This window comes from Cervus elaphus, chromosome 23 (assembly GCF_910594005.1).
Source record: "Cervus elaphus chromosome 23, mCerEla1.1, whole genome shotgun sequence".
NCBI classification, from domain to species: domain Eukaryota; kingdom Metazoa; phylum Chordata; class Mammalia; order Artiodactyla; family Cervidae; genus Cervus; species Cervus elaphus.
Genome location: NC_057837.1, coordinates 22,118,849 through 22,135,303, shown reverse-complemented (window position 1 = coordinate 22,135,303; position 16,455 = coordinate 22,118,849). Strand labels below are relative to the sequence as shown.

At 36.6% G+C, this 16,455-nt stretch overlaps 1 protein-coding gene across 11 annotated transcripts in view; it reads left to right on the top strand.

The window, feature by feature from the left end:
* Positions 1 to 16,455, top strand: part of NEBL (nebulette) — a 366,199-nt gene that overhangs the window by 293,919 nt on the left and 55,825 nt on the right. For 9 of the 11 annotated variants that reach the window (XM_043882946.1, XM_043882945.1, XM_043882944.1 and 6 more), the window contains 5 exons: positions 3,015 to 3,119; positions 4,850 to 4,957; positions 8,869 to 8,979; positions 11,646 to 11,756; positions 14,359 to 14,469. The exons of the other annotated variants lie outside the window; for them this stretch is intronic. In XM_043882946.1, coding sequence (XP_043738881.1) covers positions 3,015 to 3,119; positions 4,850 to 4,957; positions 8,869 to 8,979; positions 11,646 to 11,756; positions 14,359 to 14,469 — 546 coding nt within the window. The remainder of the gene's footprint in view (positions 1 to 3,014; positions 3,120 to 4,849; positions 4,958 to 8,868; positions 8,980 to 11,645; positions 11,757 to 14,358; positions 14,470 to 16,455) is intronic. 11 annotated transcript variants of the gene reach the window in all.

Genomic DNA, 16,455 nt, shown 5'->3' with positions numbered 1-16,455 from the left:
TATATCTGTCTTGGATCAGGCACAGATTTGATGGCAAAGTATATCATCAAAGAATGTTTAAAAGTGAAAACAATAGTCTTCTTCAGGAGATGTGCCCACAGTCATGGATGAGAAAACTCCATAGTTATAACCTGCTTCCCAAACCATTAAATAATGAGATAACAACTTCAGTTCAGAATGGTTTAAAAATGTCTACATTTGGCTTTGAAATGTTGAAACTTCTGTTCATTATTTTGAACTTGAAATGTTATCTGTGTGAATTCATATTCATGGAAGAAATTAATTAATTATCACTGGTCTTTGGAGGCAAAGCAGCCCATTATTCTTTCCCATCTGTTGAGCAGGGATGAAGGTTGGGAGACCGTCAGGTGCAGAATTAGACTTGGTCCCTGGACACTTAATTCCTGCTGTCCTGCCATTTCAATGCTCATCCTCCTCTGTGCAGACACTCCTGTTTCTTGAGCGACTCTGCTTCAGTTGCACATTTTTAACCACGACTCAGAGATGTGCTTCTAAAAATCAGTATGTTTCTGAGATCTGAGCCTCTGCTTTCTTCACAGGTAGTCTTTGCTCATCCAGCTTGATCGTTGCAGTTGCACTTGACCTTGACTCTTCCTCATCCCTGTTTGGGTTAATTTCCTTTGGATGTGAGGATTCATGTATAAATAAGTCAGCAAAAATGTCCTGGTTATAATTCAAAAATATGGATTACCATGAAAAATGTAGGCCACTCATAGGCCATATTTCTTTTTGAAAATATTGACCTTTATTTTATAATAGTGGTGAAAAACAGTAATAGTAATTGTTTATATTTTCTCTTTAAGAAAACCCAACAAATTCATATATTACACTTGTTTTATATACCACTTGTAAAGTTTAAACCTTCGTTTTTTCTAGATCATATTTTTTCTCCACAGAAAAATTGTAACTGACTGGTTGCTTCATGAAGAGAAAATTTGAGTCAAAAAACGTGTTACTCTGAAGTCTCTACTTATTAAAGTTGCACGATATTACATTGGTTCAAATTTATTGTATGTCAGAATTGCCTTCTTTTAAATTTTAATGTAAAGAGAATTAGAATTTTGTTGATTTATAAAGGCAACTTAATTTTAGTAAAAGATTGAGTAAGAGAATGCTTAAACAGGCATTCAACCAGAATTAGTTGTCAGTTTGTTATAAATGACTGGTTTTTAAAGACCTCTAAATGCCTTTGATATAAATCGTAATTTGAAAAATTTTACTGTATAGAGTAAAATTAGTGCCTTATTAGTTTGTACAACCATACTGATTAAATTGGGGGGGATATTTTTCTTTGGAAAATAGAACACTGTTAGCTTTCAGGTTTTTTTTTTAAATAACTTTGCATAAATTAAAAAAGTGCATATTGTGTTACTCTGTTACTCCCACTAGGAGGCAACAGAGACTATTATATAAGAAAAAGCAAGTATTGATCATTCTTTTGCAGATCTTAGTTCAAATAGGGTGATTTTCTTTGGTTTAAAAGCAGGAGTTTCTGAAATTCTCTGTAACTAAAATAGATCGTTAAGTGAGGGGCAGTATTTTTTGACCTTTTCTCAGTCTATAAACATTATTCCAGATACAATTCTAGACTTTATTAGTTCCGGATTTTAACTTAGTAATGGAATGTATCCTAGCTTGTTACATGCATTTCATATCTATTTTATAAACATATTTTATAAAATTGCTTCTAATCAAATCATAATATCTCTAAGTATATTGTTATTCTTTGAAATTATCTTTTAAAAAAATTAGCAGAGAAGCTAAAATTCAGAACTTGTTCTCTTTGGTCAAGGTGTGAACATTTTCATGAGCTTCCTGGGGGTGCTATTTTCCCTTAAAGTATTCTGGTTAGAGTTTGGGCGATACATGTCTTAGTTCCCTAATTGACCGAAAATGCCTCTGGGGACCTTGCTGTGTCCCTAAGGAAAGCAGTTTTCCTGTGTAGGCCACTCGGACCTTCCGTCCTTCCCATCCTTGGCACTGAGGCTTCCTCTTGTTTCACTGTGGATTACTGGAGCATGTTTTAGACCTAAGTGTCCTAGCTTGTTCCTGCTCGCTTTCTAATGCTGCTTACCTCTCCCTCCAGTCTACACTAAATTGCCATTTTCATTGAAATCCTCATTGTCTAAGAAGCGACCAACTTTAGCTTAAGTCTCTGGATATCCGAATCTTTGAGAGTTACCATTTCCCTCTAAAAGTCTGTTCCAAATAAGGCAAAATTACTAAGTGTCCAATCTCCAGTGGTAAAAATCATAAAGCAATGTTTGTCTTTTTGCTGCCTGTTGTGTTTAGAGTCCTACACTTGCCAAATTTGGCGTTCTTATCCATTCTGTTCTCTTCCAAATTCACCTTTTTGTCCGTGTGTCTAAAAAGTATCTTAACCCAGTTTCTTCACCTTAAAAATTCAACCAACCATACCCAGATTCCTTGGTTTCTCTTTCAGCCACCTCCTACCTTCTCCTTTTAGGAAAGCTAGTTGAATTATTTCTCTCCCTCTCATTTTCCTTATGATCTGTTACATACAACTTTTTTTTTTTTTTTACTTTCCTGACTCCAGATTTCCTTTCATCTGTTCTTTTCTTTCCTTCTCTTCTTGTAGATGCAGTTATTAATAAATACATTTCTGTTCTAGGATAAGGGCAAGATGAATTGCCTTTATTTTGCCCACTTTGCCTGTTCACACAAGTTATGGGCTTTTCTGCTGTCACTTCCCAGCGCTGCAGATATTATTTATGTTGGGTTTAGAGCCAGTAGTCCTCTGCTTCTCTTGAGTGTCTTAGATGCTGTTCACCCGGACCACCTAGAGCTGGTCTGCCTCCCGCTGCCGCTTTAGCTCGGGGTCAGCAGTCCACGTGACCAGTTGACAGCAGATGGGAACTTAGTAGCAGCTTTGCAACTCTTGTTGGCTTGCATTTTTCATTGTGCCCTCCTAAGTATCAGTTGCTCTTAACAGACCCTTCTATTCTTACTTTATCTTTGTGTTCTTTTTTTAGCGAGAATATAGAAAGGTTTTTGAGGAAAACAAAGGCACGTATCATTTTGACGTGGATGCTGCGGAACACTTGCACCATAAAGGCAACGCCGTGCTCCAGAGTCAGGTAGGAGGCCTCCCCGCGCGCTCAGCAACGCTCGCTGCCGGCACCTCCGCGGAGGTGCAGCCGCTGGGGGGCGGGCATCGCCAGAAAAACCTCAGACCCTGTTCTCGCTCTGTTTATTAGGTTAGGGATGCTTGAACCGTGTTCCGGCAGGCAGGCGTTTCATAATATTATAGTTACTGTACGCAATTTAGAACTTACAAGATATGAGTTGATTAATTAACTAATGGTCAAATCTCATAATGCTGAAAACTTTTATAGTGTACTGGTCATTTTGAGCTGCAGAAGTATAATTTTCCAGGCATGAAGTTTATTATAGTTTTTCAGCTCAGTTGTAAGTGTATTAAAAATGGGAAATTATCTTACCAGTGTATTCTGCCTTAATGTTTCTTTCAATTATGAGATTCTATGTACTCTCTGAAAGAAACTTTTAAAAATATCTTTTTCCTTGAATACATTAAAGTTGATAACTTTTTAAATTCTGAATTTCAGTAATTGAAAAAAAGATATTATTTCCAGCATCTATTAAGATAAAATTTAAATCACTCTTTTAAATAAACCCTATGGAACATAAATTCCATAGTGATTTGATATCTACCTTCATTTATTTAAAAAATATACAAACCAGCTCTCCTTTAAGGTATAAAAGTATACATTTTTTTCTCTTTGCCTTTTTATTTTGTTTCTCCACAATATTTTACCCTAACATAGTGCTTACTTTCATAGTTCACTTTCATTGATCATTCTATTATACCTCTATAAAACAAAAATATTCCTAAAAATAGGAATTAAAAAATTTGTTATATGTCCTGTTACCACAAAGTTCTAAGTTCTGAAAAGATTCTTTTGGATTTAAATACCATTAAAATTATTTTTATTATAATGCAGCTTAAGAACCAATTTCATTAGTAATTTTTATATATAAGGATTTTACTGAAAATACATATCTCAATAAAATGAATCATGATCAAAACTATGAATTTAATTTAAAAAGGTGTATTGCTAAAAAAAGCCAACCACTCTTGCAGCTTGCGGAATATAATTCTAGTTTTTGTTTTTAGGAGATAGAAAATATTGATCATTTTATGAACTGAAATAGATAAAGATTGGTTGCAATGAGTAAATAATTCATGGTATGATCTGATTAAATAATGCTTAGCAAAATTGAAGGAAGTCACATAAAAGCTCTGTGTGTGTTTCACTCCGCGTCTGTGGGAAAATTCAGCAGTCCTGAAGAACACTGTCCTTCCTTTGTCAGAAGGCAGACTGTCACAGCTCTGGTTTTCTTCTTGTTCATGATTTACTGATAGGCATCAAAGTTATCACAGTGATCTCTCTGTCTCTTTTCTCCTCTGTCTCGGCCTCTTTGTGTCTTCTCTCTCTATGTATCTATGTACATATGTATATATGTCCCTATACATGTGTGTGTATTAATGGCATGTGTGTTTACATGTATAACTCCACATGTGATATATATCTATCTATCCCATCTGTTTACATATACAAATCCTAGAACTACATTATTCTAAACCATTCATATCCCTTAAAAACTTTAATGTTACCTGTTTCCTTTCTTTGTATATCATTAACCACAGGGAACCTAGTGATCAGATGGCCAGAACATTGTGCTTTTTAGAAAATAGAGTGATCGATTTTGCACATATATTTATTTTACTTTGTTTGTGTAAGGGCTTGTGAGCTTTATGTGCCATTTATACTTTTTTTTTATGAAGGTGAAGTACAAAGAAGCGTATGAGAAAAATAAGGGAAAATCGATGCTTGGATTTGTTGAGACACCGTCATATCAAGTTTCAAAGGAGGCTCAGAAGATGCAGAGTGAGGTGAGTCTTTTTGTTTTGCTATCAACTACTTATTGCAAATTTGATGGTTTAGTGCGTCCGGAAGAAAGTATACTGCACTAGCCAGACCAAGGGATCTGCACTATAGACCCAGGCATCTAGTCCAGGTCATTGATTTTTTTTTTCCTGGCTCTCAGTTTCCCAGTTTTTCCCATTTGGCAAATATGAATACTAGGCCAGGTGAGCTCTTGCATTCTGTGATGAGAAAATTGACACTTTCAGGCTGTGGCCATGTAAAATTATGATGAGCAGATAAAAACTAAAAGGAAAATGAAGGGCTGGTTCCTTTAGTTACCTTTTTTTGGTAATGAAAATAGAGCTAACATTTGTTAAGTACTTACTCTGTGCTAGGTGACAGGCTGACTGTTTTATATATGTTGGCTCATTTAATCCTCTCAAGGTAATGATGCTAGGTAGGTATATTCCTAGACTGATAATGCATCCATTGAAATTAATTGTCTTACCTAAAATTACCTATCTAATAAGTGCTAGTGGGTAAAATTCATAAATGATTCTCTTTTTCCTGTTAATTTATTTAACTGATTCTCCCCCTACCCCTGGCTAATAATCAGTGACATCAGAAACTTTCAAGGAAGTTTCAAGGCATCAAGAGAAGAGATCATTTATAAGTTTTTTTTCTACTTATCCATTTAATTCTCTACTTAAGATAATGCTAGGTCACATCCACATAGTCACCTGAAACTGGTTCCTGTCTATCCCAATGAGATTTCTTCTGTTGTTTTTTTGGGGGGGCACAGGGGGTGAGGGTGGGCAGAGGGGAATCAGACACCAGACACAAATGGTTTTGTCTACAGACACATCCAATTTCTGTGGGTACAACCAAGTTTTTATTTCAAAGGGACAGAAGTAGTGGGCAGTTACTATCAGCTGGTTACAACCACAGTGCTAGACTCCAGGCATGCTCAATGGGCAAATCTTTTCTAGTTTTTAAAAACAACATCAAAACAGGGCGACATGATAATTTATTTCTTCTTTTTATTTGGCTGCACTGCGTGGCTTGTGGGATCTTTGTTCTCTGACCAGGAATTGAGCCCTGGCCTTGGAAGTGGAAGCACCGAGTCCTAACCACTGGACCTCCAGGAAATTCCCAAGAAATGATAATTTCTAGACAGCAAAACCCTCCTAGGAATTTACTAAACATTACATGTGCTTTGTTGAAATGTTATGATACATCTTCTCAGACAAAGGGCATGCAGATTACTGTGGCCTGTTGAATTTCAGAATTGTTTAATTTCTTCTTCAGGGGAGAGAGGAGAAAATAATTACTTGTATTTTTCATATCTTGTTATTTTCTTGAGCCAATAAAGGTGGAATTTGATCAAGAATGGCTCAGTGACTGTTTTACCTGAATCAGTCAGTTCTTTTTAAGTGAATTGATGGAGCAGGTAAACGATCAAAATTCAAAAGCCCTATGAAAACTCACATTTTTTTTTTTTTTGTTTGTTTTTGGTATTTAATCTTTTATTGAGGTATAATTGACATATTAGTTTCAGATGTACAAAAAAGATTTAATCTTTGTATATATATTGCAAAATGATCATAATAACTGTAGCTAACCTCTATCACCATATGCACTTACACAATTTTTTTGTGTAATGAGAAATTTTAAGATCTGTTAACAACTTTCAAGTATGAAATAGTATTCTTTTTTTTTTTTTTTTTTTTTTAATTTTTTTAAATTTTTTTATTAGTTGGAGGCTAATTACTTCACAACATTTCAGTGGGTTTTGTCATACATTGATATGAATCAGCCATAGATTTACACTTATTCCCCATCCCGATCCCCCCTCCCACCTCCCTCTTCACCCGACTCCTCTGGGTCTTCCCAGTGCACCAGGCCCGAGCACTTGTCTCATGCATCCCACCTGGGCTGGTGATCTGTTTCACCATAGATAGTATACATGCTGTTCTTTTGAAACATCCCACCCTCACATTCTCCCACAGAGTTCAAAAGTCTGTTCTGTATTTCTGTGTCTCTTTTTCTGTTTTGCATATAGGGTTATCATTACCATCTTTCTAAATTCCATATATATGTGTTAGTATGCTGTAATGTTCTTTATCTTTCTGGCTTACTTCACTCTGTATAATGGGCTCCAGTTTCATCCATCTCATTAGGACTGATTCAAATGAATTCTTTTTGACAGCTGAGTAATATTCCATGGTGTATATGTACCACAGCTTCCTTATCCATTCATCTGCTGATGGGCATCTAGGTTGCTTCCATGTCCTGGCTATTATAAACAGTGCTGCAATGAACATTGGGGTGCACGTGTCTCTTTCAGATCTGGTTTCCTCAGTGTGTATGCCCAAAAGTGGGATTGCTGGGTCATATGGCAGTTCTATTTCCAGTTTTTTAAGGAATCTCCACACTGTTTTCCATAGTGGCTGTACTAGTTTGCGTTCCCACCAACAGTGTAAGAGGGTTCCCTTTTCTCCACACCCTCTCCAGCATTTATTGCTTGTAGTCTTTTGGATAGCAGCCATCCTGACTGGCGTGTAATGGTACCTCATTGTGGTTTTGATTTGCATTTCTCTAATAATGAGTGATGTTGAGCACCTTTTCATGTGTTTGTTAGCCATCTGTATGTCTTCTTTGGAGAAATGTCTGTTTAGTTCTTTGGCCCATTTTTTGATTGGGTCATTTATTTTTCTGGAATTGAGCTTCAGGAGTTGCTTGTATATTTTTGAGATTAATCCTTTGTCTGTTTCTTCATTTGCTATTATTTTCTCCCAATCTGACGGCTGTCTTTTCACCTTACTTATGAAAACTCACATTTAATGGGATGACTCACTGGAATATCTTTTGTTCTAGTCTGTTTGGGCTGCTCTAACAAAGTACCACAGACTGGGTAGCTTAAGCAATAGAACCTTATTTCTCATAGTCGAGGAGGCTGGAGGTCTGAGGTCAGGGTGCCAGCGTGCTGAATTCTGGGCTGCAGACTGCTGCCTTCTTGTGTCCTCACATGATGGAGAGCAGGGAGGGGAAGGAAGCAGGCTTGTTAGTGACTCTCTGAAGGACGTGAATCCCATTCATAGTCTCTCATGTATGGTGGCCTCAGCTAATCCTCATCACGTCCTGAAGGCCCCACCTCCTAATGTCCTCATGTTGTGGGGAGGTAGGGGATCAACATACGGGTTTTGGAGGGGCATATTCAGTCCACAGCACCTTGTCTGCGTTCTGAGAACAGTACATAAAGTACTGTATATATCCTTCACATCACCTTCTTCTCTTTCATTGCTAGTTGCTGTTAGTGCCCATTCGTGTCCGTCATTGCTAGCGCCAGATTTCAAATTAATTTCCCTCTGTCTTGTTGTCAGTGAACCACAGCCCAGATAAAAGCTCTGCTTTCATGAGCCATTTGGGTTCTCTGGAAGTTTAAGACTATATGACGTTGTCAGGTAAATTCACCTGAGAGACACAGGTCTCAAAAATCATGTTACTTTTCTGACAACAACATGCAGAAGGAGCTACTGGTGTCTCAGGATTACCCTCGTTCTCTCCTGGCCCTGCTGACTCCACTTCCCCGGACCTCTTGCTCAGTCACGGGAACACCCACGCTGAGGACGCCGGTACCATTCTGGTCTCACGGTTCCTTGATTTTTTTCCTGTACTAGTTCACTTACTTTCTTCTCACCAAGAAATCCTGGAATGTAAATGCATGATTAATATATCCTAATGTTGCATTTCTGTATTAGGAATGATGGTAGCATATGATCTGAGATATTATGTTAAGGTTGTTAGTAGGAAGACTCAGAGGTGATAGAATTATATAAGAAAAACATCGATTTTGTTCCAGGAACACTTGTTCTGTTATCTTTTCAACAGTCACTGGTATTTTCTAAATTTAAAATTATGTGGTCTTACTTTACAGAAAGTTTACAGAGAGGATTTTGAGAAGGACATTAAAGGAAGGTCATCAATGGATTTAGACAAGACTCCAGAGTTTTTACATGTAAAGTACATCACCAACCTTCTGAAGGAGGTATGGTCCTACTATTTACTCTATAATTCTGCAGAAGAAATTTAAAGAAATAACCCAGAAAATATGCACTAATCAATTCTCTACTAATTCTCTAATTCAGTGTTTGAGTTATTCATCCATTACTCTTTCATTCACATTGACCTTCACTAATACAGTTTTATGTTTTCATTAAAAACAGGAAAGTGTTAATATTTCCATTTAATGTTGAAGGACGAAATTACCCAGATTTCCTTGAAAAACTTGAAAAATACTTTGATTTTATGTTTGGCTTATAGCTTAGCAGCCCTATAAGTAGTTTTATAGCTTTACAGCAGTTAGTTTTTTAAAAAAATATTTTCAGTGTGGATGAGGTTAGCTGGATTCTCTCAAATTTAGTTATTATAAACCACATATTAGAACCAGCTTTTTCTGTAACTTCTCTGCAGCGTTCTTATGACATTTGATATCAGAAATGAGGTGATGTGTGAAGGTCTGGATAAATGGTACATTTATAAGTGGCTTGTGTTCTAAGTAGGGAAAAAATAATATATTTAGCACATACAGCATAAGAATTCATTTCCATTTTTCATTTTATACTCAGCAGCATTTCCCCCCAACCCCAAACTTAGTGGTACATTTTGGCTCACAATGTTATTAAATTTGTTGAACATTAAGGCCCTCAAATCTAACAATTAAAAATATCATGTTCACAGTTTAAAAGTTTTGTTTTTGTTTCTGCTTTTTTTTTTTTAATAGTTTCTAAGTAACTTGGAACTCTTTCAGTTCTTTGTTTAAATAGTTTCTCTTTACATTAAGAGAAAGCATCAGAGAACTCCATTTCATCCTAAATTTTGAGCAGAAGAAACTATCCCTGAAAGAAGTGTCTTAAACCAGTGGAACAGAGTATAATTACCTGCATAGATGTTAATCATCATGAACTTCTTCTTTAATAACAAAACACCAACTGGCTTTAGCATTTAACTACTCATAGAAATTTAATGTGATTCACTGTTGTAATGTATGCTGGCCTATCATGGAAGAGAATTCTTGCTACCCTATCTCTTCTCACTTCTAGTTCCTATAAAATTTTTTGAAGTTAAAGGGTGATCATGTGACAACTTCCTGCTGTTATTGTCTTCTATTTAAATAATATGCACTATTTACATGAATTTTTTAAAAGAGAGTCTTTTTATTATTTACATACAAATGAAAATGTGAGATCTATTTTGAGAATTGTAAATGACTTTAATATACATACTATTGCCATTTTCTTTTATTTTTCTTTGTGAATGAATCTTATTTTAGACTTATTGATTCAGAATGTATGCATCAGTATAAGAAAAAAGCCCAGAGACTATGATTAAAAATCTTTTAATTAAGTTAGTGATACTGATATCTAATTTTAAAAAGAGACTCATGACTTAATGAAATTGTGACTTCGTTTTAAATGTGTAAGCATTTAGCTTCAAATTGTCTTTGCATTCTTTATGGTTTTTGCATTGCTGTTGTCATATAATGTATCTTTTTATACTTAATTTTATTCCCTCAGTTGTCCTTGACACTGGTGTAGCAAGTATTTTTATTTTCATTTTGTCCCTGTGAAAATCAAGGCTCAGTTACTTAAAGTCCTCTTGAAGGTCACAAGACCAACAAGTGAAAGAATCCAGGTCATTTGACTCCAGAGCTCTTTCCAAAATTACATGCAGGTCATTACAATGTCTTGTAGGCTATTAGTTAAGCAGAGGACCAGCTAATTTAATTAAACTGGACAAAGAGAAAATAACATCAAATGAACCCCTAGAATTAACTAGAATATGATTTCTTATCCTTAAAGGAAGTCTCATCTTTCATCTGACAAGTTAGTCATAAAGGCAACTTAACTGAATTGAATTAAGATATACATTGTTTTCATAATTCAATTAGTAAGAAGACAAATTCATTAGCACAAACCAAAAAAAACCATATTATATGTACAGATTAAAGACATTTGGATCTACTTAAAATATTATGTTAAAATGGGTGAAATTCAGACTATGTATTATCAATTTGTAGGAAATTATTTGGTTTTACATATCTTCGAATAAAATGGAAACAAAAAATTGGCTAAATCAGTCCTTTTGATTTTTGTAATTTTTCACTCTTTTCCAATTATGTTCTTTTAATGATTCATATTTTATAGACAGCTTTCAAAGAAATACTTCAAGTAATTAGTAAGAAGCATGCATTCTTAAGACCTTCCTTACCGTTTAAAGGGAAGAGGGGTGGGGTGGGAAGGGAGATGGGGGCGAGATTCAAAAGAGAGGTGGTATATGTATACCTTTGGCTGATTCATGTTGAGGTTTGACAGAAAACAGCAAAATTCTGTAAAACAATTATCCTTCAATAAAAAATAAATAAATTTTAAGAAAGGGAAGATATCTTTTAAAAATATGGCTCCAATATGGTGCCAAAACATGTGGGAAGACAGGATAAAAGAAAAAAGATTGATAGTATTGGAAACCACACAACCATGACTAAAAGAGAAAATGAAGTATCTGTAGGAAATAAAGAGCATGAATGCTTGGAAATCTGGTTCATTCCTTTCTAGAAATATTTTCTTTCTGTGGTCTCTGGAAACACATGTAAAACAGTATATAAATTAAAGAGTTTCCCAGTAAATTTCAAACAGTAATATTCTTGTTTCATAGAAAGAATATAAAAAGGATTTGGAAAATGAAATAAAAGGGAAAGGAATGGAGCTTAATTCCGAAGTACTTGATATTCAAAGAGCAAAACGAGCATCTGAAATGACTAGTGAGGTGAGTTCATTTATTTAACAATTGAGAATATATGAATTTTCAGCTGATTTCCTTATCTGTAAGTCTTTCTCAGAGATTATACAGTTGACCTTTGGACAAAATGGACTTAAACTGTGCAGGTCCACTTATACATACTTTTCAATTGTAAATTCTGCAATCCTCCACAGTCCATGATTGGTTGAATCTGTGAATGCTGAGGAACCTTGGATGTGGAGGAACCTCTCATGTGGAGGGCTGATGATAAGTAATAGGGGAATTGACCCTCTTGTTGTCTGTGTTAACCGTATATAAATGTTCTGCAGCTTTTATGTGTAAGATGGTAATAAGCATTATGTCCTAGTAATCTTTTTGCAACCAATGAATTTTTTTTTAAAAGAAGGATGCTCACCATCTCCTGTCTATATAGTATGAGAAAAATGAACATTTCCTTATTTCAGAAAAAATTCTATATACTTAACCAAAATAATTGAATAAGATTTAATGTCATCTTTTAAACTAGTGAAAGGCAGATTAGGAAGGTGGTCTGTTAGTAACTACAGTTTAAAAGTTCACATGCTCACTGGCTGTCCCAGTTCTTGGCTAGCTACTGAGTCCACTTAAACCTCTTTATAAAATGAAAGTGGCCATTACTCACTTTACATGAAATTTTTTAAGAATGAAGTGCCTCTGAAGTGCTGTAAGTCCTTTTATCTCATTACTTTGTTAGCAAATAATGACACTGTCTTTGAGGAGAGTCTAGCTGACTTTAACAGTGAAGAAATTTAAGACTTTATCCACATATGTCAATAAACCATGGTAATGATAATGATGATCACAATGATGATACTGATGTGACCGTATTAGTTAGGTTGCAAATGATCGAAACCCAAGTCAAACCTGATTAAGAAACTGTTTTGGTTTAAGAACAGAGAAATCTGAGGATCACATTCAGGTTGGAATTTGAATACTGTCCCTTTTCCTTCATCTCTCTCTTCTGTTATCTTCACTCTTGCTTTGCTCTTGAGAGGCTGTTTCTATGTGATGGCACCTCTTCACGACAGTCATGTGTGACTCTTTGTGACCCCATGGACTATATAGTCTGTGGAATTCTTCAGGCCAGAATACTGGAGTGGGTAGCCTTTCCCTTCTCCAGGGGATCTTCCCAACCCAGAGATCGAACCCAGGTCCCCCGCATTGCAGGTGGATTCTTTACCAGCTGAGCCACAAGGGAAGCCCAAGAATACTGGAGTGGGTAGCCTATCCCTTCTACAGTGGATCTTCCCGACCCAGGAGTTGAATCGGGGTCTCCTGCAGGCAGATATTTTACCAACTGAGCTACCAGGGAAGCCCCCTCTTCATGACAGGGTAACTCATCTCTGTGGCCACTAATCCCAGTAGGAAGTGAGCATCTGTTTGCTTACAATACGATTAAGGTCTAAGGATTGGGTCTTACTGAGCCACCTTCTGTCTTGTGCCCAGACTCAACCCAGTCATTCTCTCTGGAGTCAGAGGAGTGTCACGTGCTGATGATCTGGTATGGTTCTCAGGGTCACCACTGTTCAGCTCACTTTCTAGTAGTTTAATGGTGTTTTAAGTATAAAATATTCTAAATTGATATGTGTTTTTTAAAGATTTATATTCATCTTTGGCTTACGTTTTTTACATAAATTAAAAGAACTATTAAAAGCATTTTAGTGGAATTGAAAATATATGTAGGAAAAATCACACTCACCCCAGAACAACCCACCCAGAGTTGATGGATTAAGGGAGATTAGAGGTAATTCCTTAAGGGAAAATTGTGGAACTTTTTGCCAGAAGAGGCAGAAACAACACTGTCCACCATGATGTCTTTGACTAACTTTATCTATAAGGTTATAGATAAGGTTATCTATAGCAGTAATTTTCTATAAATTTTTTTCTGTTGTGGGTGATATATCTAGTGACATTCAGAGTTCAATTTTGTAAATTACTTATCAGTAATACATGGGAAAGGTTTTTCAAGCTCTCAGTGGCAGAGTTCATCCAAAGAGAGTTGATGGCAAGACAGTGCCAGGAGCACCAATAAACCAGGCCTTAGCATGTGGATTTAGGAGTAAAAAACTGGAAAAAAGCTCTCAATTACTGAAAACGCACTCTGTTCTGGGCAGTAGGCTACTTGCAGTCTCAGCGATCCTCACAGTGATCCTGCACAGAGGAACTATAATCCTCATTTTGCAGATGAGTAAACCAGAAATGTGAAGAAACAGTTCCAGTATCACACACGTGGCCACGAGTGCTCTGACCACAAAGTCAGTCTTCTTTCTAAAACATCCACTCAATTAAACTTGCCTTCCGATCCTTCTGGCCCCAAGACAGTTGTCACTGAAGATTGTCACCTGGCAATTGCCTTTATATAGCAAAAATCTTGAGAGTGTATATACTCTTCTTCAGTGAGGATAGTGAGTATAGTTCTAAGCAGTTCAGAAAATTTAGGTCTAGATGATCATTCATAGTACAAAGTAAGCTCTGTTTTCTTCTTTTAAAAAAAAGAAAGACATGTTTAGCTATTTTTGGTATCATTGAATACAGATATGTCTTTGTCCTCTCAGTGTCTGAGTATTGCAAAATGTTGCTTTTTTAATAGAAAGAATACAAGAAAGACCTGGAATCAGAAATTAAAGGGAAGGGAATGCTAGTTGGCACTGACACCCTTGGAATTCAGCATGCCAAAAGAGCTTCCGAGATAGCGAGTGAGGTGAGTATTGAGAGCGAGTGACGTAGACCTGGAGGCTCCTGTTTTGGAACTTAACAAATCATAATAACAAACTGATTAATACATGGACTTTTTCAAAGCTTTCTGTGACTAGTTTAACAGTTTGAAACGGAAACCATTCACAATCATCATGCTTACTGGGAAAATTCACAGTTTCTGCTTTGCTCATTAACTTTAATATGTCGAAGAAAACTTGGAGAAGGGCATTTTAATAGAACACACAGACACAGACACAAATACACTTTTAAACTTTATCCCCTAATACAAGTTTCATGTTAATTTTACTGTATGATTAATATCTTCATACCATTTTTTTTTTTTTTTGAGGATGGATCATGTGCTGCTTGGCACATTTCATTTCCAGCTATGTGAGCAGAACTTGAAAATCACACATTGAGATTGTAACATGACAGTGATGCTATTTTTGTTTGTTTGGTTACGTGTTCTCAAAATATGCTCTGTTGACCTCAACAGTGTGTCTGAAATTTCTGTAGAATCAGCATTTTGTGTTGAAGTTCTTTCATCTAAAACCATTTCTTCTTCATGTAATACATGAACGACAGGATATTGAAGTTTTGTCTTAGATGCTATGAAGTGATAGATATAAAATAACAAAGTTGTAGGAATCAGATCTTACATGTATTTTTCGAATGAAATAGCCCAGAATCAGTTCTACATCTCTTGAACTCCCTCAGAAATTTTGAAAATATAGAAGGGCCACTGGAGCAGAGAGTGTTTGGGAAGAGATGATTTAAAAGAAACACGTGTAAAGTGAAAGCTGGGGTGCAGGCTAAGGGGTGCAGCTCCCATACCTCAAGGCTGGCTGGGGTTGAGGCTCCAGTCGCACTACTCTGAGAGCTATGATGTGACATTTGCATTTCGGCAGAGCTGCCTTAGGACTGACTCCCACTCAGGGAATCTGGAGGCTGAGAAGTAGCTGAATAACTACCAGGGGAGTTACTGCTGTGTTGAGATCTGCCTCCATCCCCAGGGTTAGATACTGGCCAGGGGAATGGAATGGTGATAACTTTGTTTCAGATACAGAAACTAGGGATGGCCTAGAATTCTTGACCAAAAGGGATTCCATTTAGAAATGGTGGGAGTGGGGTGGGAGGATGCATGCTGAGCAGAGACTTCAAAACCTTCTGCCCCTAATTCTACCCCTAATTCTGTCATCCTCCTGAGAGATAGCCATTGTTAGGAATTTTCTGTAGAGTCTTCCAGATCTGTTTTTCTGTGTATATAGATAACTATGCATTTGTGCATAAGGAACTGAAAAAAACCTTAAATAAATATGATGTACTTTGGGCTTGCTTTTCTCACTGAATATTATGGACTCTTTTCCATGTTCAGTTCAGTTCAGTTCAGATCAGTTACTCAGTCGTGTCCGACTCTTTGCAACCCCATGGACTGCAGCATGCCAGGCCTCCCTGTCCATCACCAACTCCCAGAGTTTACTCAAACTTTTGTCCGTTTAGTCGGTGATACCATCTAACCACCTCATCCTCTGTCATCCCTTTCTCCTCCTGCCTTTAATCTTTCCCAGCATCAGGGTCTTTTCCAGTGAGTCAGCTCTTCGCATCAGGTGGCCAAAGTATTGGAGTTTCAGCTCCAACATCAGTCCTTCCAAAGAATATTCAGGACTGATTTCCTTTAGGATGGACTGGTTGGATCTCCTTACAGTACAAGGGACTCTCAAGAGTCTTCTCCAGCACCAAAGTTCAAAAGCATCAATTCTTCAGTGCTCAGTTTTCTTTACAGTCCAACTCTCACATCCATACATGACCACTGGAAAAACCATAGCTTTGACTAGATGGACCTTTGTTGGCAAAGTAATGTCTCTGCTTTTTAATATAGTCTAGGTTGGTCATAACTTTTCTTCCAAGGAGCAAGTGTCTTTTAATTTCATGGCTGCAGTCACCATCTGCAGTGATTTTGAAGCCCCCCAAAATAAAGTCTGTCACTGTT